At 44.1% G+C, this 23,719-nt stretch overlaps 1 protein-coding gene across 3 annotated transcripts in view; it reads left to right on the top strand.

The window, feature by feature from the left end:
- The window catches only part of RIPOR3 (RIPOR family member 3), a 322,437-nt gene that overhangs the window by 176,926 nt on the left and 121,792 nt on the right, over positions 1-23,719 (top strand). For all 3 annotated transcript variants that reach the window (XM_063958952.1, XM_063958951.1, XM_063958953.1), the window contains 6 exons: positions 560-638; positions 2,857-2,880; positions 3,341-3,394; positions 17,916-18,065; positions 21,895-21,958; positions 23,194-23,237. In XM_063958952.1, coding sequence (XP_063815022.1) covers positions 560-638; positions 2,857-2,880; positions 3,341-3,394; positions 17,916-18,065; positions 21,895-21,958; positions 23,194-23,237 — 415 coding nt within the window. The remainder of the gene's footprint in view (positions 1-559; positions 639-2,856; positions 2,881-3,340; positions 3,395-17,915; positions 18,066-21,894; positions 21,959-23,193; positions 23,238-23,719) is intronic.

The raw sequence follows: 23,719 nt of genomic DNA, 5'->3' as shown, positions 1-23,719 counted from the left end.
GGTTGGGTACTGAATAGCTGGAACGGGTCCAGTTTTTGGTTGCAAAGGTGTACAGCCAAATTAGAAAGGGCCTGCACATGGTCATTTTGATATTGCTCCAGGCAAAAGTTCAAAGGAAAGTTTTTAAAGTAGCACTGAAAAATGATTTTGCCTCAGACATGCCTCTAGATCCTAGTGGTCTACAGTCTGTAATGTGTTCTCTGACAAAATGGCTGCCTCCAGCGATAGATAAACAGTGCTATAGCTTTTCTATATATAACATATATTCCTTACATATGTTTACAGTTGTGTGGTTCTGCACCTGATTTGTGATATAATTCAGGCACCTACTATAAAGTTTTCAGGGCCTTAGATCTCTAGTTACACCCTGAAAAAACGTATCTCGATATATGATATTTATGTGTTTGTTTACTTAAAAAATGTAGGCATTCTAAAGGAATGATAGTTAGATTACAATCTAGAAACCTGTTCATTAGCTTCAGATGTTTCCCTATAAAATTGTGACTTGTGTTTGTGGTTTGCATAAAAATAATTGAAATACTCTTGGCTAATTTTGCAGCGAGTATCTTGAAGAACATCAAACACAGCTGGATTTCCTAGCCAGCCAACAAAAAGACATAAAAAGGAACTCCAGACTGGTAAGCCGTAAGGGTTTTCAGTAACACGTTTAACTAGAGCACTGCCTCAGGCACATGCTTCATATGAGCAATAAAATCTTATTTTTATCAAGGTGTAATAACTTGGAAACTAGACGTCTCTCCTTAATAAGACTAATCTTGGTTTTAATTACGTCACAAACTAATGATTTAGTAATTTATCTTAGTTTTAAGCACAATGGGGGGGTCATTCTGACCCGTTCGCTCGCTGCTTTTTATTGCAGCCGAGCGAACGGGTACCCACTGCCCATGCTCCGGCACCTTAGTGCGGCTGCGCATACCAGACGGCCGAAGGCGGTAGCTGGGCTACGATCACCTCTGCATGATTGACAGGCAGAGGCGGTTGCTGGGCGGGAGGAGGCGGAACGGTGGCGTTTGGCCGCCATTTCGTGGGCCCGGTCCGGCCAACGCTGGCGTGGCCAGACCGTGCGGGGAGCGGGCCGCAGCCGCTGCGGGCCGGGGAGCGACGAGTAGCTCCTGGCCAGCACGCTAAAGCTGCGCTGGTCGGGAGCTACTCTTGAAGTGGAAGGGCATCGCCGCTGTGCGATGCCTTTGCACTTCTGCGGGGGGTCCCGCACTGACATGCGGGGCGGACTAGCCCTGTGCTGGGCGTCCCCCTGCATGTCAGTGTGAATGATCGTAGCTGTGCTAAATTTGTAGACCAATGTCCAAGTCTACAAATTTTAAATATAAAAAAAGTCTTCTCTGTCCCTTCAAGGTGTCCAACATTTATGTCCTAAGTAAATATCTATCAGCTAGCCACTCTATTAGTGGCTTTGGCTATATTTTCTTGGTGATTATGTCTATATGTGTGGCATTATCAGTAGTGTATTTTTCAGGTTTTAAGGACAATCTAGAGAATAGTCTTTTATATTAAAGGGTTGCACTCAAAGTAATTATTCTCTCCTCAAACATGGGGATTTTATGTAGTTTGGGGGGGTATTTGCTAAAAGTCGATTTTCATTCATTTCAAATAGATGAAAATCGATCTCAAATGAATGAATGTTTGGTTCCACGGGCTGAAACACACATTTACTAACAGATGTTTTATTATATTCATTTTTAAAAGTTAAAAATGTGTGTTTAGCCCTGGAAGTACAACATCGATTTAGACCAATTTCCATCAATTTGAAGTTGATAAAAAAATAAGAATACATTTTTTTAATTAAAATTTACCTTCAGTAAATTTTCCCTTGTCTCTAATGCTAAAAAAAAAAAAGTTGATTATATCCTATAACATTCACTTCCCATACCATAATAGGAGCAAAGTTGCGTGACAGAGAATATTGTATATAGTATTCTTATCTTATGTCACAGCCAGCCTTTTTTTTTACAGTTATCAGCAAATTTAGAGTCTCAAGGACTCCCTGCAGTTTCTTTTAATAGAATTACTAAATTACAGGAAATCTTGTGGTTAGCACAAAAAATGTGTCCCTCATAATGACAGCCTTATCGCATTTATATTTAGTTGTAATAAGCCTTCAGAATATTTAGTTGTACTGTACATTTTTGAATGCTAGTCTTCATTTAGATCAACTTGCATTTTCTTAAATGATTTTTAATTACAAGAGTTTAATACAAAACCTGGAAAACTGAGGCTTTAGCATGCTAGGATTTATGTCTCAGGAGCTGCAGAGCCACGGTCTGCTCACCTGTGGGTTAATACTGTAATATTAGGCTTACACATCATGAACTGTGTGAAAGGGATTTATCCACATTTGTTGATAGCTAGGACTTCAGTCTGGAATATCCAAGTGGCATGTGCAGGGGAGTGTGAAGCACAGATTACCATGTCATCCAGCCCACTGCAATTTCACTAGGGAAGTGTAGAGGTTCCCTGTTTTCCTGAGAGTCAGGGTTAATTCTCCAAACTTCTAGAGCTGGGGTTCTCTATCATAATCCTCAGTAACCCTCAACAGGTCATGTTTTGTGGATTTCTTTAATCATGCACTGGTGAGTTAATCTCATATTTTGCTGGGTCTGAATTATCCCTTCTGTTTCCACAGAATGAAATCCACAAAACATGACCTGTTAGTGGATCTTGAAGATAATTGTTAACCCCTGTTCTAGAGTGTCCCATACATTATGGCAAATATGGATTTATGCCTTCCTTCTGCTTTCCTGGAAAGACCCCATTGAGTTGTTATTTGTGATGGTTTAGCGCTAAATATAGGCACTGACTCACTGTCATGTTTTTCAGGGTTACTTCTACGATCTGGATAAAGTAAGTGCCAGCAATTCACATATTAATATACCCCTTTACTAGAGTACTTGTTCTCAAAGACTTCTTGGATACTCGGGCCGCATGGTTTTTCTGTTTTGCAGTACATTGCAATTAGCTGTATAATACCCCAACTTATAACTTCCTGATCAGATGGATGATCCAATCATATTGTGCAAAATTGCAACAGTCAACAGAAAGCGGTCTTATTATTATATTATTATTATACAAATGTTTCTCACATAATACTGAGGATATGTCATATCCATCCATGAGTGTATGCAAATAAGGCAAGCCAGATGGAACCTTATATGACCTATTAAAGTCTGGACCTAACCATATAGTACAGTATACGTCCTGTGTGTGAGACAGAACTATTTTACTTACGTACTATACAATCTATGGAATATCTTACATTTTGTTTTGTTAGACCAATTTTGTTTTTTATGTGTGCACTTTTTAGGAAATCCGCTCAATTGAAAGACATATCAGGAAGCTGGAGTTTCATATAAGTAAAGTAAGTTGTTTATTGTGGTGTTTTTTTTAATTACATGTTTATTTGTTATAGGGCTTTATTTGATCGGCCCAGTTCATTGCAGAAGGAAAATGTATCATCCAACGACAGAATCTTGTGACATCTGGGGGACAGATGTCATCTGTACTGATGCACACATTCTTTAAATATATATCCCATGACAAATGGATTCCTTCCACACATTTTTCATTTTTGTATCTATTGCATAGTACTTGAGGTTAACCAAGTTTCCAGGAGCTGAATACTAAAATTAATGAAGCACTATCCAGAACTTAATGCAGATTTTAATTTTTAATAATTTTGTACAGTGTGTATAAGGGTGTTAACAAATAGTAACCTTTCATTTTCTAAGATGCACCAGTAGAATAGCAGCAGATGATTGCTATGCATTACAGAATATGTGTACATATGCATGGCTTCCATCAGAAATTGTGGGGCCCAGCACATATGTAACAGATGGGGCCCCCCTTATCCCGAAAATGAGACTCGGCATAGAACATAATTATCATTTGTTTATAAAGTACTGATCTATTATGCTGTGTTATACAATGAGGGGATAAGGACACATAGGGGGGAATTCAAATCTTAATGCGCCCCCCTATCTCCCGTCAAAAGTGACGGGAGACAGTGCGGCAATATTCAAATGGCCCCCGTTATCGCTCCTACAGCGCCCAGTACAGTTGGGTTTAGGCATGCAAAGCAGCTAAACCCGACTAAACTGATGGGCGCGATCGTGAAAAGACCTGTTTGGGTGCCCAAACGGGTTTCTTTACGCGTATTTCAGCTCATTACCCCGAGGTATTCTAATGTTACTGCTGGCGGGCGCGATCGCGGCTGGGATGGGGGAGAGCAGATTTGAATCCAGCCGATACAAAGAGAAGAAGTACAAGGTAAATATGTCCCTCACAAATGATTGTGTCACAACTGAGGGCCTGAGCTGACGGGAGGCAGCCTCAGTTGTAGGGGCTGAGATGTACCGGAACCTGGGAGGTTGTATCAGACCCCTGGACATGTAAGTAACATGAATAATAACTGCCCGAAGGCGTGACCACGACAACTTGGATAAAAGTCAATGATGTTTATTATGACAACTCCGCAACACAGCAGCAGTAAAAGAAAACGTAAAAGTCAGCAAAGAATAAATACAGTTCCTGGGTACTACAGGATGGCAGGAGCCACAGGGCACTGGTAGTGTGAGATAGTTTTTATGATCTTCTAGATGGAAAGTCCTTACCAGGCCCGACTGTAGCAATGGAGATAACCCAGGATTGTGCCAGCTGGTGTTCCAGGAAAAGCTGGGTTGCTGAAGGTAAAACAGCTGCTGTGGATACTGGCTGGAACCAGACTGTTGTTAGCACGGAGTGAATACTGGCTGGAACCAGTTAAATAATGAACTTGGGAGCGATGAAATATGAACTGAAATGTAGAACTTGAGAGCGGAGAAATAATAATACCGGTGGAGAGTGGTAAAGTGTAGAAAGGACACCGGCCCTTTAAGGGAAGCTGTACTCTGCTGGAAGCTGAGCTGGAAGCAGGTAATGTTGTAGCTGGAAACCGATATATCCACAATGGATTGGAGAGTCAGGCTACACCGCAGGTGGAATGCTGGTGCGGGTCTCTATGGTGGAAGTCTTGAGACAGGAGCTGGAACCTGGAAGACAATCACAGGAGAGAGACAAACAGGAACTAGGTTTGACAACCAAAGCACTGACGCCTTCCTTGCTCAGGCACAGTGTATTTATACCTGCAGCAAGGAAGGGATTGGCTAGGCAATTATGCAGATTAACAATACTGACAACAGATTGGAGGAAATGATCAGCTGACAGAATCCAAGATGGCTGCGCCCATGCAGACACTTGGAGGGAAGTTTGGTTTGTAATCCATGTGGTAATGAAAACAGTAATGGCGGCGCCGGCCACTGGAGACAGGAGACGCCAGGCTGACAAGTGCACATCCAACCACGCGGACACAGCGGAGGCCGCGGCTGACGTACTCGCCACTCTGACACTCTGCATGCAAAAGCTCAGGGACGGCGGCGGAGGCCGCGGAAGACGCCATGCCAGATGTAATAAGGCGTTACTGTGACAGCGTCTCAGAGAGACAGGAGAGGATGCAGGAATGTGAACATTAGGATAACAGATGGGATCCGGTCCTGGAGCGCTGAGCCAGCCTTAGGAGGCATCTGATGGGTAAGAAATGGCGTCCAGATACCCGGATCGTGACAGCACCCCCCCCTTTAGGAGTGGCCCCAGGACACTTCTTTGGCTTTTGAGGAAACTTGGAATGGAATCTCCGGACCAAGGCAGGAGCATGGACATCAGAAGCATTGGTCCATGAACGTTCCTCAGGACCATAACCCTTCCAGTCAATAAGATATTGTAGTTGACCGTAACGGTGACGTGAGTCCAGGATCTTGGCCACTTCATACTCAACGCCTCGTTGAGTTTGGACTTTCGGAGTTGGAGGAAGTGAGGAATGAAACCGATTCAAGATCAGCGGTTTCAACAGGGAAACATGGAATGTCCTGGGTATTTTTAAGAAGGGAGGCAATTGGAGTCTGTAAGCAACAGGATTGATGACTTGTTCAATCTTGAAAGGACCGATATAGCGAGGTGCAAACTTCATACTGGGAACTCTTAACCTCAAATTCTTCGTGGATAACCATACCCGATCACCCACCTTGAGAGCAGTAACTGCTCGACGCTTCTTATCCGCAAACTTCTTGTACCTGAACGATGCCTTGAGCAGAGCTGATCGTACGCTCTTCCAGATATTGGCAAACTGATGCAAGGTGATATCCACTGCGGGAACAGAAGTTGCTGGAAGCGGTTGGAACTCAGGAACTTTAGGGTGGAATCCAAAGTTAGTGAAGAATGGTGTTGAAGCAGATGAAGAATGATACTGGTTGTTATGACAGAACTCGGCCCAGGGAAGTAATTGAACCCAGTCATCTTGAGAGGAGGACACATAGATGCGGAGGAAGGCCTCCAAGTCCTGATTCACCCTCTCGGTTTGACCATTGGTCTGAGGATGGTAAGCCGTGGAAAACTTTAGCTTGACTTGGAGGACTTGACATAAACTTCGCCAGAATTTGGCTGTGAATTGAACTCCTCGATCTGAGATAATTTCTTCAGGAAGACCGTGGAGTCGGAAGATCTCTTGTATGAATACTTGAGCCAACTTGGAAGCTGACGGAAGACCGGTGAGAGGAATGAAGTGTGCCATCTTGGTGAACCGGTCAACTACCACCCAGATGGTATTGAACTTGTTGCACATGGGTAAGTCTGTAATGAAATCCATCGACAAGTGGGTCCATGGTCGACGGGGAACGGATAGTGGAACCAGTTGCCCCGCAGGCGACTGGCGGGATACTTTATGCTGGGCACACTTTGGGCAAGATGCAATAAACTCCAAGACGTCCTTTTTCAGAGTTGGCCACCAATAGGACCTAGAGATAAACTCCAGGGTTTTTTGGATACCTGTATGTCCGGCAAAACGGGAAGCATGGGCCCAATGCATGAGCTTCTTCCTCAGCATCGGCTTCACAAAACTTTTCCCTGATGGGGGCGTAGAGTCCATCCCTACCGTGGAGAATGCCAACGGATTTATAATCGGATGCTTGTCTGAAGACTCTGACTCATTTTCTTGCTCCCATGAGCGGGAAAGGGCATCGGCCTTGCGATTCTGAGAGCCCGGACAGAACTGGAGTTTAAAGTCGAACCTGGAAAAGAAAAGTGCCCATCTGGCCTGACGAGGGTTGAGACATTGTGCGCCCTTCAGGTATAAAAGGTTCTTGTGGTCTGTAAGTATGGTGATTAAATGAGAAGCTCCCTCCAACAGATACCTCCACTCTTCTAGAGCGAGCTTGATGGCTAGCAACTCCTGGTCGCCAATGGCATAGTTGCGCTCAGCTGGGGAGAACTTCCGGGAGAAGAAACTGCAAGGATGTAAATGGCCATCTTTAGCCCTCTGAGATAACACCGCTCCTACTCCAACGGAGGAGGCATCCACCTCTAGGATGAAAGGAGAGTCGATGTCAGGCTGTTTCAGGACAGGCGCAGAGATGAACCTCTGTTTTAAAAGATGAAAAGCTTGCATGGCTTCTTCAGACCACTTGGACGGGTTAGCACCCTTCTTGGTGAAAGCAGTAATAGGCGCCACAATGGTGGAAAAGTCTCGTATAAACTTTCGGTAATAATTGGCGAACCCTAAGAACCTCTGGACCCCTTTGAGGGTTAAGGGTACCGGCCAATTCTGAATTGCTTGTAGTTTCTCAGGATCCATCTCTAGTCCGGAACCGGACACAATGTACCCTAGAAACGGAATGGACTTGACTTCAAAGACGCATTTTTCTAATTTGCAATAGAGATGATTGACACGGAGACGGGACAGAACCTCTTTAACCCAAAAACGATGTTCCTCTAAATCGTTGGCAAAAATGAGGATATCGTCTAGATAGACCACGACATGACGGTATAGAATGTCTCTGAAAATCTCATTGACAAAATGCTGGAAGACAGCTGGAGCATTGCTCAATCCGAAGGGCATGACGAGGTACTCATAATGTCCGTCACGGGTGTTAAAGGCGGTCTTCCACTCGTCACCCTCACGGATCCGGATGAGATTGTATGCACCTCGCAAGTCCAGCTTTGTAAAGATGGTAGCTCCGCTAACTCTGTCAAAGAGCTCAGTAATCAGGGGTAAAGGATAACGGTTCTTGATGGTAATGTCGTTCAAACCTCTGTAGTCGATGCACGGCCGCAGACCACCATCTTTCTTTTTTACAAAAAAGAAGCCTGCGCCGGCTGGGGAAGAAGAAGGTCGAATGAACCCCTTTGCTAGGTTCTCTTTAATATATTCCTCCATAGAATGCATCTCAGGCAGAGACAACGGATAAGTTCGGCCTCGAGGTGGAACCTTCCCTGGAACGAGATCAATCGGGCAGTCCCATTCTCTATGAGGAGGAAGGATATCAGCAGAAGCTTTACTGAACACATCCGTGAAATCTTGATATGGAGGAGGTGGAACATCAGACGACCTGGGGGAGGAAGAACAGACAGGCAATACTTTAAACAAACATGTCTCTGCACAGGAGGAACCCCATGCCAGGATTTGCGTAGTCGTCCAATCAATTGTAGGATTGTGAAGACGGAGCCATGGAAGGCCCAGGACCACAGGATGTGTGGCTCTTGGAATCACTAAAAGTGAAATAAGTTCGGAATGAAGAACTCCCACTCTCAGACGAACTGGTAGAGTCCTTAGAGCAATAACAGTATCAAAAATTTTACTGCCATCCACGGCAGTTAAGGAAAAGGAGGAAGGAAGTCTCTCGGTGGGTAGGGACCACCGTTTAACATAGGCTTCAGTAATAAAGTTCCCAGCTGCTCCGGAATCAAGGAGAGCAATGACGTTCCGATAACGTTGAGCAACTTGAAGCGAGACTGGGAGATTACAATCATGAGGAGATGGAGAGGAGATCATTACTCCTAGCCGGCCCTCTCCTGGGCGAGCTAGGGTTTGGAGCTTTCCCGGACGTTCGGGACAGGCATTGATGGTGTGAGACGGAGCTGCACAGTAAAGACAAAGAGACTCAGAGAGACGTCTTCGGCGCTCAGCAGGAGTTAAACGGGAACGGCCAATTTGCATGGGCTCATCTTTAGATGGGGACAGTTGACGAGGAGGAGGAGCAGAAGATTTTGGAGCAGATGATCTTCCACGCTCAGTTGCTCTCTCTCTGAAACGTAAATCAACTTTCGTGCAGAGTGAGATTAGCTCATCTAACTTAGAAGGTAAGTCTCTGGTAGCTAACTCATCTTTAATAAGCTCAGATAAGCCATGCCAGAATGCAGCATACAGGGCCTCGTCGTTCCATGCCAGTTCGGATGCCAGGATCTGGAACTGTATCAGATATTGTCCTACAGTACGTGACCCCTGGCGTAAACGGAGAATCTCGGATGAAGCTGAGGTTACCCGGCCTGGCTCGTCGAAGATGCGCCTGAATGTTGACACGAATGCAGTGTAAGAAGATAGCAGGGTGTCGGACCTCTCCCATAACGGTGATGCCCAGTCAAGGGCGGAGCCACTGAGAAGAGAGATGATGTAGGCAATTTTTGTACGGTCACTGGGAAAATTGCCAGGTTGTAGCTCAAACTGAATCTCACACTGGTTGAGAAATCCCCTGCAGAATCTTGGAGATCCGTCAGATTTTGCTGGCGTTGTAAGATGAAGACGTGGAGCAGAAATGGGTAAGGTGGGTGGGGTTATAGCTGGAGTCACTGTGGTTGACGCACCAGATGCGCCTGATCCACGGAGAGTTGTCTGAATCCCATCCAGCCGAGTAGAGAGATCCTGGAGACAGCGGATGATGTGGCCCTGTGCAGCCTCCTGATGTTCTAGTCGGGCTGCCAGTTCTTGCATCGGCCTGGCCGCTTGATCCTGGTCTCCGGCTGGATTCATTAGGTCAGTGCTTACTGTCACAACTGAGGGCCTGAGCTGACGGGAGGCAGCCTCAGTTGTAGGGGCTGAGATGTACCGGAACCTGGGAGGTTGTATCAGACCCCTGGACATGTAAGTAACATGAATAATAACTGCCCGAAGGCGTGACCACGACAACTTGGATAAAAGTCAATGATGTTTATTATGACAACTCCGCAACACAGCAGCAGTAAAAGAAAACGTAAAAGTCAGCAAAGAATAAATACAGTTCCTGGGTACTACAGGATGGCAGGAGCCACAGGGCACTGGTAGTGTGAGATAGTTCTTATGATCTTCTAGATGGAAAGTCCTTACCAGGCCCGACTGTAGCAATGGAGATAACCCAGGATTGTGCCAGCTGGTGTTCCAGGAAAAGCTGGGTTGCTGAAGGTAAAACAGCTGCTGTGGATACTGGCTGGAACCAGACTGTTGTTAGCACGGAGTGAATACTGGCTGGAACCAGTTAAATAATAAATGAACTTGGGAGCGATGAAATATGAACTGAAATGTAGAACTTGAGAGCGGAGAAATAATAATACCGGTGGAGAGTGGTAAAGTGTAGGAAGGACACCGGCCCTTTAAGGGAAGCTGTACTCTGCTGGAAGCTGAGCTGGAAGCAGGTAATGTTGTAGCTGGAAACAGATGAATCCACAATGGATTGGAGAGTCAGGCTACACCGCAGGTGGAATGCTGGTGCGGGTCTCTATGGTGGAAGTCTTGAGACAGGAGCTGGAACCTGGAAGACAATCACAGGAGAGAGACAAACAGGAACTAGGTTTGACAACCAAAGCACTGACGCCTTCCTTGCTCAGGCACAGTGTATTTATACCTGCAGCAAGGAAGGGATTGGCTAGGCAATTATGCAGATTAACAATACTGACAACAGATTGGAGGAAATGATCAGCTGACAGAATCCAAGATGGCTGCGCCCATGCAGACACTTGGAGGGAAGTTTGGTTTGTAATCCATGTGGTAATGAAAACAGTAATGGCGGCGCCGGCCACTGGAGACAGGAGACGCCAGGCTGACAAGTGCACATCCAACCACGCAGGCACAGCGGAGGCCGCGGCTGACGTAATCGCCACTCTGACACTCTGCATGCAGAAGCTCAGGGACGGCGGCGGAGGCCGCGGAAGACGCCATGCCAGATGTAATAAGGCGTTACTGTGACAGCGTCTCAGAGAGACAGGAGAGGATGCAGGAATGTGAACATTAGGATAACAGATGGGATCCGGTCCTGGAGCGCTGAGCCAGCCTTAGGAGGCATCTGATGGGTAAGAAATGGCGTCCAGATACCCGGATCGTGACAGATTGTACAATCTAAGAACTAAGAGGAACACTTTATATGTAATATATACCATAACTGTCCTTCACCATTTATCTTAACTGAACCTCCTTCTGTGAACCACATATCATGTAAACTCTGACCCCTCGTCAAACCAGCAAATTATGCAGGGAAACTACCAGAAGGAGAGCTCTCTGAGTTTTTAGAACATTTGTTAAAGTACAGTATATATCACAGTAGTTGAAGTGCCCTTCCAGATACAATGTCTAGGGACTCGGCTAAATAAATCACCTTTTATATAAGAGAAATAAAGGTTAAAGTAAGTTGTGGGAGACCAATATTACCAGTGAGTACAGTATGTGACTATAGAACATTACATCGCCCATTTTGTCCCAATTTTGGATCAAATAGCCCAATTTTACTTTGTGCTTACGCCATCTGTGGGCTGCTTAATATCGCCCCCCACAACATAAGGAAGGCAGGTGTGCGCTCTCACCCAGGGCAGTAAAATGTCTAGTTGCCCTTTGGCCACGTTATTATTAAATTGGTACATCTGTGCTATGCTTTTCTTTTGGCTGTTTCTTGCTATTACTGGGTATGTGGAAATATTTGGCATGCTTTGCACATGTTTTCCCTATGTCACACACAGGTGGTGCTGCAGAAAAGATGATAATCACGTTTGTTACCCTTTCAAAAACAGTGGTGGTAGCAAGATGTCCTATTTCTACAGATGGTCCCTATGATTTATTAGCCCAGATTATATGCTGACTGAAATCCAACATAAATCAGAATAAAGAAAAACTGTGGTCTGGATTGGCAGAATTGCTAATTGAAAAAAACCAAGTTTATTTTCAGTATATGATGTATGACCTAACAAAGAGAAAATAAATTAAACAGAGTACTGTATGTAAATGTAGCAGAAATACAGGACAATTCCAAGCAGGGAATAATCGCTGCCACCTCTAAAGGTGGCCATACACTAAGCCAAGGTATCGCATGCAGCCTCTCATGTGATACCTCAGCAACTCCCTGCCGGCTGCTATATCGCTTACGATACATTGTATGCGGTCATTTTGCATACGATGTTTCACATGCGAGCCCATTCACTGCTTTGGGATACAATGTATCCTTGGTGCAGCAGTGACCATCTCCGATGCGCACGGGACTGCGCATCGGATTGGAATCGGAAGTAAATGATGCACAATTTGACACTTTTCACACGATTTATCGGCCCAATGGGTCGAAATCATGTAGAAAGGGTCATATCGTACTAGTGTATGAGGGCCTTAACTCTAGACCCAACCAATAAGTATTGCTGATAAAAAAAAAAAAAAAAAAAAAGTGTGACAGCAAAGCATATAGGAATCTCAGTTAGCAAAGGTCCCAAATAGAAAGAAATTGCGATTTCTAATCTATAATTATACAATGATTGTTTTATTCACCATAATATTATAGATTTTACAGACTTCCAGTAGTAATGGTAGATCTGATCCATCCAAGAAAATTCCAGATTGCTCACTTGGCTTGTCTGGTCATATTTGTCATAGGTTCATTGAGCAAGTCTGTCCATAGAGAGTAAATATCTTCTCTACTATCATTGTCACCAAACTAGTAAGGCACGGCAGTGAAATATTTTATTTAATAAAGTGTATTAGTAACTAGGTTTGCAGATTTGAATGCCACAGCTTTATTTAACATTTTCCTACGCCAATTTACACCCTTCTTAGGCAAGATGCCGTCTTGAGAGACTACAGATGGAGCCATCTTTATCTTGGCCTTTAATAGGATTAACTGAGCCAGGGCAGTCAGATTTAGGGGTATATGCAATTGCCGGCGAATTGCGGCAATTTTTCGCCCGTTTTTTAATTCGACCGTCGAATTCCGGGAGGTGGGTGCCGGAATTCTACATATTCAATAAAAAACGGATTCGACAGTCCCGCTGTCGAAAAACGGCCGAGTTGACGGATTTTGATTAGATTTTAAAAAATGTTAAAAAAACGGGAAAAAACCCGAAAAAAAATTGCGTGGGGTCCCCCCTCCTAAGCATAACCAGCCTCGGGCTCTTCGAGCCGGTCCTGGTTCTAAAAAACTGACAGGGGATCCCCCGTATTTTTAAAACCAGCACCGGGCTCTGCGCCTGGTGCTGGTGCAAAAAATACGGGGGACAAAAAGAGTAGGGGTCCCCCATATTTTTTACACCAGCATCGGGTTCCACTAGCTGGGTAGATAATGCCACAGCCGGGGGTCACTTTTATACAGCGCCCTGCGGCCGTGGCATTAAATACGCAACTAGTCACCACTGGCCGGGGTACCCTGGAGGAGTGGGGACCCCTTCAATCAAGGGGTCCCCCCCCAGGCACCCAAGGGCCAGGAGTGAAGCCCGAGGCTGTCCCCCCCATCCAAGGGCTGCGGATGGGGGGCTGATAGCCTTTTGAAAAATGAAAGAATATTGTTTTTTCCAGTAGTACTAGAAGTCCCAGCAAGCCTCCCCCGCAAGCTGGTACTTGGAGAACCACATCCCTTGCGGGGGATGCTTGCTAGGACTTGTAGTACTACTGGAAAAAACAATATTCATTCATTTTTCAAAAGGCTATCAGCCCCCCATCCGCAGCCTTGGATCCCCTTGGATGGGGGGGGACAGCCTCGGGCTTCACCCCTGGCCCTTGGGTGGCTGGGGGGGGGACCCCTTGATTGAAGGGGTCCCCACTCCTCCAGGGTACCCCGGCCAGGGGTGACTAGTTGGGTATTTAATGCCACGGCCGCAGGGCGCTGTATAAAAGTGACCCCCGGCTGTGGCATTATCTGTCCAGCTAGTGGAGCCCGGTGCTGGTGTAAAAAATACGGGGGACCCCTACGCTTTTTGTCCCCCGTATTTTTTGCACCAGCACCAGGCGCAGAGCCCGGTGCTGGTTTAAAAAATACGGGGGATCCCCTGTCAGTTTTCCCCCCGGATTTTTAGAACCAGGACCGGCTCGAAGAGCCCGAGTCTGGTTATGCTTAGGAGGGGGGACCCCACGCATTTTTTTTCCAGATTTTTACCATTCCATTTAAAAAAATTAATAATAATATTTTTAAAAATATATAAATAATACTTGTGCCTCCAAAATAGACAAACCAAGTACCTAATCCCTTCTAATATAAATAGATATGCTATTACCAATAAAAAAAACACTAAAAAAAACATGTTTTTAAATTTTTTTATTAGATTCCGTCATTCCGCCAGCAAAGTGTGGCGGATTGAAAATGACGAATTTACTGTCTAAAAGCACTGTTGTCGAATTTACAATCTTCAATTGAATATACTTTTGTCGAATTGCCGCATTTGTACCATTGCAGAAATGTCGAATTTGACAAATGTCGAATTTCAAAAAGTCGAATTTGGAAAGTCTGTTTTTTTGACGAAAAGTACTGAATTGCATTGTCAATTTTTTTTTTTGGGCGAAAATGTCCCGTTTTTCGACATTTTCGGGAATTCGACCGCAATTGCATATACCCCTTAATCCCCTGCTGTAATGATTTTGGCCCTCATTCCGAGTTGATCGCTCGCTAGCTGCTTTTAGCAGCAGTGCAAACGCTAGGCCGCCACCCTCTGGGAGTGTATCTTAGCTTAGCAGAATAGCGAACGAAAGATTAGCAGAATTGCTTCTAAGTATTTTCTTGCAGTTTCTGAGTAGCTCCAGACCTACTCCTAGATTGCGATCAGCTCGGTCCGTTTAGTTCCTGGTTTGACGTCACAAACACGCCCTGCGTTCGGCCAGCCGTTTCTCCAGACACTCCCGCGTTTTAACCTGGCACGCCTGCGTTTTTTAGCACACTCCCTGAAAACGCTGAGTTGCCGCCCAGAAACACCCACTTCCTGTCAATCAAACAACGAACACTCGAGCGACTGAAAAGCGAGCCTCTGTAAAACTACACAGTTTTGTGTGAAAGTACTTAGCGCATGCGTGCTGCGTACCATGCGCATGCGCAGAAATGCTGTTTTTCAACCTAATCGCTGCGCTGCGAAAATCAGCAGCGAGCGATCAACTCGGAATGAGGGCCTTAATCCCCTAATGTATTGTTCTCTCTGTTTTGTATTGCAGCTGAGAACAATAGATGAAGGGCTTATGCTAATAAACCATGGCGTGCCTAGGAGCAGAAGAGAAGCCAAGATAAACGTGGCTCCATCTGTATACTGCATCATATTACAGCAATAGTAGCGCTACCTAATACTACCTTGTGCTTTGCCCTTGTCTTTTCATCTCCGTATACAAACCTTAGGAATGGCGCTTAATTGATTGCTACAGTTGACTGAGTGCATGTGATACGTGAGGAGACTAAATTACAGTCGTTATAAGTTCTCTTACAGGAAGACGGGTACTGTGACAGTGATGCATAACAGCACTTTATCTAAGTTATTTGTTGCAAACTTATCTGCAGTTTTTCCTCTCTTATATTGTAACCTGTAATTTAGGAGAGTCCTTGTCATCCATTTGTCTGACTGGAATTTGTAACATTTTTCAGGAAATAGCTTTGTGTTACCCTGTAATTTCAGGGTCGCCAGTAAGATAATTCTTTCTCCTCTGCCGGATTCCAGAATGTGACCATTAGAACACTGTTATAAATGACACATCTTCAGACAGTAAGCAGGCCCACTGTATAGTTTCATGTTGCAAAATGATGATGATGATGTCCTTTCTCGGAGAGAGAGGTGCACTCAACCCTTTTTTCACCTATGAAGCTGACTATCTCCAGAGCTTGTCTTCACTCTGTATTATGAGCAGCAGATGAGAACCAGAGATTGGGATCTGGCTGTGTCAGCCTGGCACTTGCTGCTTGTACTCACTCAGCCAAATGGTTCATGTCACATTTGTTGTTACGTTTACTTGTGAAACCAATTTTGGAGAAAATGATTTAATGGTGTGGGTTTATGTTTGACAAATTGAACCTTCCATAAATGTATTTGATTTATTTTATGACATAGTAGAAAGAACGAAACGTGTATTGTCATAATGTGCTTTTATGGAGATGAGGGTCAGGTCATTGAAATAAATTAAATATCATCCATTTATTCTAAAAAAAACCATAATCCCTTGTGAGTAAAATATCAGTCGGTGGTAGAATAGTTGATTGGCTTTACCAAACTATAATCAGAACTGTCCCTACATCTCATACCTGGACATTTCACCAGTAGCGGATCTTGCCACGGGCAAGCAGTACTTTTGCCCGGGGCGCCGCCTTCCGGAGGGCGCCGCACCAGGGCAAGATCCGCAACTGGTGTGTGCCCCCTGCTGCCCGCTGCCCCCGGCCGCTACCGCTGGGAAGGGAAACTAGACGCGTACGCGTCTAGTTTCCCTTCCTGGAGAGGTCCTTTACTGTGCGGTGCGCGATGACGTCATCGCGCAACGCACAGCAAAGGTCCTCTCCACGAAGGGAACTAGACGCTACGCGTCTAGTTTCCCTTCGTGGAGAGGACCTTTGCTGTGCGGTGCGCGATGACGTCATCGCGCACCGCACATCAATTCAGCTGTACAGGGGGCGTAAATGACCACGCCCCCTGTACAAAGCCACGCCCCCTAAAGCCGCCCGGGGCGCCACAAGCCCCGGAGCCGGCCCTGCATTTCACCCTAACCTTACAGAAGTGTGCAGCTAAATGATGTGGATAACGGGCCTAAGTCAGACCTGATCACAGCAGCAAATTTGTTCTCTAATGGGCAAAACCATGTGCAGTGCAGGTGGGGCAGATATAACATGTGCAGAGAGAGTTAGATTTGGGTGGGATGTGTTCAAGCTGAAATCTAAATTGCAGTGTAAAAATAAAGCAGCCAGTATTTATCCTGCACAGAAACAATATAACTCACCCAAATCTAACACTCTCTGCACATGTCATACCTGCCCCACCTGCAGTGCACATGGTTTTACCCATTTGAGAACAAGTTTGCTGCTGCAATCAGGTCTGACTTAGGCCCAATAACCATTACTATTATAGTTACTAAAACTGGTGCGCTTTTTTTCCCGTGTTTTCTTTAATAGTCTTAATGACTGTCGCTTCTCACTGTATGGCAAACTATATGGTCATAGCGTTGTTATTAGATTAAAAGAGGGCAAAGTCTGTAGTTGGAGCGGGTCTTATTTTATAGTGACACCCAAAGGCTCTTAATAACATAGACGATCAGCACAATAGTGTTTGACTATATTAATCACAACAAAAAAACATCAAGTTGATACTTTATTGTTATGACTGTCATCATTTTTAAATGCAGAAAAAACATTACTTCATGATATTGCCATATTAAGTCATTTTTCAGGATAATATCCTTTGTATCGGGCAAATACAGGAGTGAGTGTGGCCAGCCCATGAAGAGGGCATAACTATCACGTAACAAGCTATAGTCTGGTTTTGCCATCGATAGTGGATATCCCATGGGTCTGTGCTAGCGATGGCAGAGAATGTTGACCTTTTTGTTTTCTTTCTGTGGCAAGGGAGCAGAGCTTAGCTTCGCTGCCACTCAGTCCTGCCCACCGGTTAGCCACTCCCCTGTTCAGTTCCATCCCCTTCCCAGGTTGGCACAAACTAGAAATGTCCACACCTAGCACCCTCATTCAAAAAGTTTATAACATCATTTGTGTTTTGAGCACAGGGAGAAATCTCTACTGAGGCCGTAGGAGGTTTATATGTCTGTATTTTGATGCAGTTTTACATTTCAGGAATTATGATGTGAATTTAGCTATAAATCTGTATAAAAAGCGATGTATGTCCTGCAGATCGAGGAGCTGTATGAAACATACTGCATACAATGGCGGCTTCGCGTTGGGGCTTGTAACATGAAGCAGGCATTCTCCCTGTCTCCATCTACAAAGGCGTCCAGGGAGAGTCTCATAGAGCTGTACAAGAACTTCCAGGAGTGCACAGAGGTAATAATACTATAAGGTGGTCAGACCCTATGAAACGCCCCTTAAAAAACAAAAAAAGGGGCGGTTGTTTCAATCTGGTTGGCTAAGCTTGCACTTGCGTGGTGTATCTGTATGGGGAGGCTGCAAAAGTTTCATCAGGCACCTGTTGGTCACAAGAATTTTTTGAAGGGCCACATTCTGCCTCTATTCTGCCAGTTAGCCCTAGCCCCATTCAATGGTTAGATGTGTGCGCACTAGTGACCCTTCGTGGCCATATGCCCAGTGGGATGTGCTACACCTTGGAGAGATAAAATGGACGGGGATAAAGTACGAACCAATCTGCTCCTAACGTCCATGTTACAGAATATGGCCCATATGTATTAAGCCTTACCAAGAGATAAATCTGAGACGCATAAGGTGGACTGTTCATGAAGCAGTGAAAACGGTAGAGAAACAGACCTGTGGAGAAGTTGCCTATGGCAACCAGTCAGCATCTCCTTTACATTTTATAGAATGTACTTGATAGAGGCTTCCTTTAAAGCTGATTGATTGCTATGGGCAACTTCTCCACTGGTCCGTTTCTCCACTCTTTTCACTGCTTCATGAAGAGACCCCAAGGAGAGATAAATGACCAGCTAACCAGCTCCTAGCTGTCATTTTTCAAGCACAGCCTGTGACATGGCAGTTAGGAATCTGATTGGCTGGTACAATTTATCACTCTTTATCCGTCTCCTCTTTGTCTCTTGTTAAGGCTTAATACATTTGGGCCTATGTTTGAAAACTGACAGGAGCTGGTTAGTACTTTATCTCTGTCCTCTTTATCTCTCTCCAAGGCAGAGTACATAGACCTTCATGTCTGTAAATTTCAGTTTCTGTACAGCTAGAGCCTAGTACAATGAATTTGTACTATATGTAAATATGCAAGTGTCCGGTTACACATGGGTAAAACTGCTTCTGTCTTAGCTGAGTCATGATGATGTCCTTAGTGTGTTACATAGGATCTTTGCTGACAATGATGGTTCCCCTATAAATCATGTCCTTTTTAGGAGTATGCAAGGCATCTGCTTTACATTAGTAGAACAGGCTGAAAATGTCCATAAACATTGCAGGACATGCCAGATACACGTGTGGAGGATGAGGGAGCGAGGAGGGATGACAGATGTTATTTATCTTTTGCATCTTAGAGCCCGGTCTTGATGGGAATAAGCTGAGCGCTCTTACAGCCGGGTTATTAATAGGAATGGCTGGCTGTCCTTCACTTTAAATATGAAAACATCTCCCATTTATTTGTGCTATGGATAATATGTCTATCGGAAAGAAAAGCATGTATCATTACATAATGACCCTGATGTCATTTTTCTATTAAGTTTGATACTATGGGGTACATTTACTAAGCAGTGATAAGAGCGGTGAAGTGAGCCAGTGGAGATATTTCCCCATCAACCAATCAGCAGCTCTATATCATTTTATAGTATGCAAATTATAGATGTTACTTCAGTGCTGATTGGTTGCCATGAGCAACTTCTCCACTGGCTCACTTCTCCGCTCTTATCACTGCTTAGTAGATGTACCCCTAAGAACTTTAAAAAGAACTACTGCTAATATTTTTAACAAATATGTAAAAAACCCAGTCCATTATAACTTCATTTAGTTGCAATATGTTAGGGTGCAGTGCATCCCTATCCGTTTGATAGATAGACAGTGTCTAGTTAGACAGTCAATAGATAGACACCATATATAAGACAGACATTAGGTCGACAGGGTCAAAAGGTCGACATGGAAAAGGTCGACAGGTCAAAAGGTCAACAGGTCAAAAGGTCGACATGAAAATGGTCGACATGAAAAAGGTAGACACCATGTTTTTTTTTAAATTTAACATGTTTTTGGATTATTTCATACTTTCTCTATCCATGTCGGCATAGAGTTGGTTATAAACCTTGTGGCGAGCCCCGCGAGGTTATGCCTTTCTACAATTGGGGGTCCCAGATGACAAAACTATCCACACAAACCACAAAAATGCAAAAAACATGGTGTCTACCTTTTTCATGTCGACCATTTTCATGTCGACCTTTTGACCTGTCGACCTTTTGACCCGGTCGACCTTTTGACCCTGTCGACCTAATGTCCATCTAACATATGGTGTCTATCTATTGACTGTCTAACTAGACACTATCTATTTTTCATACCGGAACCCAGTGCAACCACTTAACTGGCATGGTCAGATCACATGCGACCGTGTCGCCCCACTGTGTCCTTCAGTTTTTAACAAGGAGATCTGTTCTGCAGATGTGCATAATATAATATTTAAATATTTAAAAAAAATACTTTTTAAACTATATTAAATGCAACATTAAAAATAAATAAATGTTGTGAACGTTTGTGAAGGGAAAAATCGACAGCTAAGTATCAATCTCAGCTGAGAGCTGTGGTGGTGGAGTAATTCTGTAGTTGTGAGACAGCTGCTACAAAAATCAGCTGTCCCGCGATCCCTAACACTGACACCGCTAAAGTAATTACTAGTGGTAAACATTTACACTGCTGGCATGTGCAAGAGCGAAGTCCACGCATGTGCACAGAGAGGGCCATTGGTGGTGGAAGGATTCCTTGCGCACTACGAAACAGGCCATCGGGAACCAATACTATCTGACGTTTCTTTAAGCAAACTCTGAAAAATTTCAGCCCATTATAATGAATGGTCCCATTACTTAATACATGCACTAACTAGTGAAACGTACCAAGAAGGGATTATGGGTAGGCCCCTCAGACCTTTAAAAGGGAGAATTATTTAGAATCTCTGACTATCACCTTACATCAAGTAATAAATATAAATGAACTACACTTGATGCCTAGTTGATTTCACATTGCATATACATACTGCACATGGTGTGCTACTGTGAACAGCAACGCGTCATGAAACACAGGCGTTTTTGGTGCTTATGCAGCAAATCTAAATAAGGACACATCCAGTAAATGTAATATTATAATAATACCCAGCACCAGTTTTTTTTCTGTAGCTTGCTGTTTGGGAATGCTGCATTTTTTTATGTGTGTTTATGCAGTTATCTATCTTGTTGAAAAATAGGTGCTTTTTTTTTAAATATGTGCAAGAAAAATGAATATTTATTTAACAATGAAATAAGAATCTGCAGTCGGAATGCTCTGGTACTGACTGGTGCAGCTTGGTCCTACAGGAATCCCTGTGAAAGTCATACATACAGGTCCCTATAGATGGTCAGTAAATGTGCTTGTGTTAAGGTGGGTACACACTAGTAGATATATCTGCAGATCAATTGATCGGCAGATATATCTATGGACGGATCGGGCAGTGTGCTGTGCATACACACTGCCCGATCCGTCGGGGACTGAGGTCATGAACTGGGCGGGCGTGTACACACGCCCGCCCAGTTCAGCTGTCAATCACCGCCGGCCGCCGCAGCGTGTGTACGGGCGGTCGGCCGGCCGCCCCGTACACACACAGCGACGTGCCAATATATCGGTAGATATATTGGCCGTCGGCTGTGCTGCGCGGCCGACGTGCTACGTCTGTGAACGACGGAGTTCACAGACGTATCGGCCGTACACACTGGCCGATGGTCCCGCGATATATCGGCCGTTCAAGAGAACGGCCGATATATCGACCAGTGTGTACGGGCCTTTAGAAGTTTGTCTCAGGAATTACTATAAAATTGTATTTGAGCGAGATCACTTTGATCCTATGGATGAAAGCAGATGTGGAGCTACTCCCTGATTTTATGTAATTGTTTACATTTTGCTACCTTCAGTCTATAGACATCGGGGGCTGTGGATATTTCCCTTGATATTAACTTTGTGGGGTCTTTTTCTGCCCTAGGATATGTGTATGATTGAAGGGGCGCTGGAAGTACATCTGGGTGAATTCCTCCTTAAGATGAAAGGTAATGCCAGAAAATTATCTAATGATGTTACATATAGAAGTCACAGATACAACCATAAAACTAACATTTGATAGGCCTGGGCATGTCACATACTTCATTTCACCTATCACTGAGAGGGTCACTAGAATTTCCTATTTTGGTAAACCTACAATAATGGTATAACGTTGGCCACACACCAGTCTATCCTGGCTCTCGGTACAAGCACAACGCACATGTGGCTAAACTGGATGACAGCTGTAGCTATAGGATGACATGCGCACACAGGCCACTAGGGAAACACTAATGACCGTATTTACCAAAATGACTAATAATGATCCAATAGATTCCATTAGTGTCTGGTTATTTCCAGACAATGCATGCTAGTGGCTGTGACATTGTCAGTGAGCGTGGCCAGCATAAGACATGTAGACACAGACACATTACAAAGCCATTCAACCACAAAAGTATAAAAAAAATACAAAGAATAACAGGCGACTGTATCAAACCTTCGAGAGAGGTAAAGTTGGGAAATTCTAGCTATCCTTTATCCACCACAGTCTATGTAATGACATTTAAAACCTTATTGGTTGCTATGGGCAACTTCACTTTATCTCTCTTATGTTTAATACATTTCCGCCATGTATGGATTCAAATGTTCATTGTGTGGTATTCACATTGATGCAATCTGTCAAATATATGTGTACATGCATGATATATATATCTCTACCATCGCACCTCCCCTGTAAAGATACTTAGCAGGGAGAACATAAGCTTCCTAATACCTCGTTGTTTACACTACAGGCTAGGTTATTTTTCAAGTGCCCTTCTCCTCCAAGACACGACCAGGGTTGCCCTGGCAATAACCTGGGTTATTGCAGTAGTGGAAAAGGGGTATAAGTGTGTCCTAGCGCATTTGTTCTCAGTGTGGTACTGTATTTCAGCATTTTACTCAGCATATTAATCCCTTTCCCTAAAGGAAAATAATGCTATATATGGTCTGTTTTGTCATTGCCATATTTTTAAAAGTATTGCTAGCTGATGGGATCACTTTGGTGCAATGCTGAAACATTCAGGACCAGATGTATGCTATATTTACCCAACTCCCTGAATTAATGGACTTATTTATTATAGTATAATAGACATTTATGTAAATACGTAGCATGTCTCTTCATGAGGCAAAACTCCAAGAATAAACAAGAGAAAGTTATCTCCTATGAAATGTGGTCTAATTTGGATGTTTACTTTGTCCTGCCTAGGCCTGGTGGGTTACGCTCGACTCTGCCCTGGAGACCATTATGAGGTAAAGTAAATATTTGTCTCCCTGTCATATGTTTTTAACCTGATAGTTGGCAATACAAACCCATTTATCATTCATTCAACAGGGAATTCTTTCCAACCACAGATGCTTTAAAATTAGCCAATTCCCAATAATAATACTTATTAATGAACAGTTTATTAATCACGCTGCATATTCCGTTGCACTTTACAATTGGAACAACCGTAAAAAACAAAACTGGGTAATAACAGACCGACATAGAGGTAGGAAGGCCCTGCTCACAAGCTTACAATCTGTAGGGAAATAAGCATTGATACACAAGGATAGCTGCTATCTATTGCATATTGGTCCTGTCAGATTGCAAAAGTTCTTGGTGGGCTGTATGATATAGTCACACAGTGATGTTGGCCAGGGGTCAGTAGGATGTGAAAGGGAAGAAAGACAGAACATGTGAGGTTATGTGCGGACTGTATAGAGGGGATATAATTGGGATGGATAGCTTATGA

This window comes from Pseudophryne corroboree, chromosome 3, assembly GCF_028390025.1.
Source record: "Pseudophryne corroboree isolate aPseCor3 chromosome 3, aPseCor3.hap2, whole genome shotgun sequence".
NCBI lineage: Eukaryota > Metazoa > Chordata > Amphibia > Anura > Myobatrachidae > Pseudophryne > Pseudophryne corroboree.
This window is presented reverse-complemented; position numbering and strand designations above follow the sequence as displayed.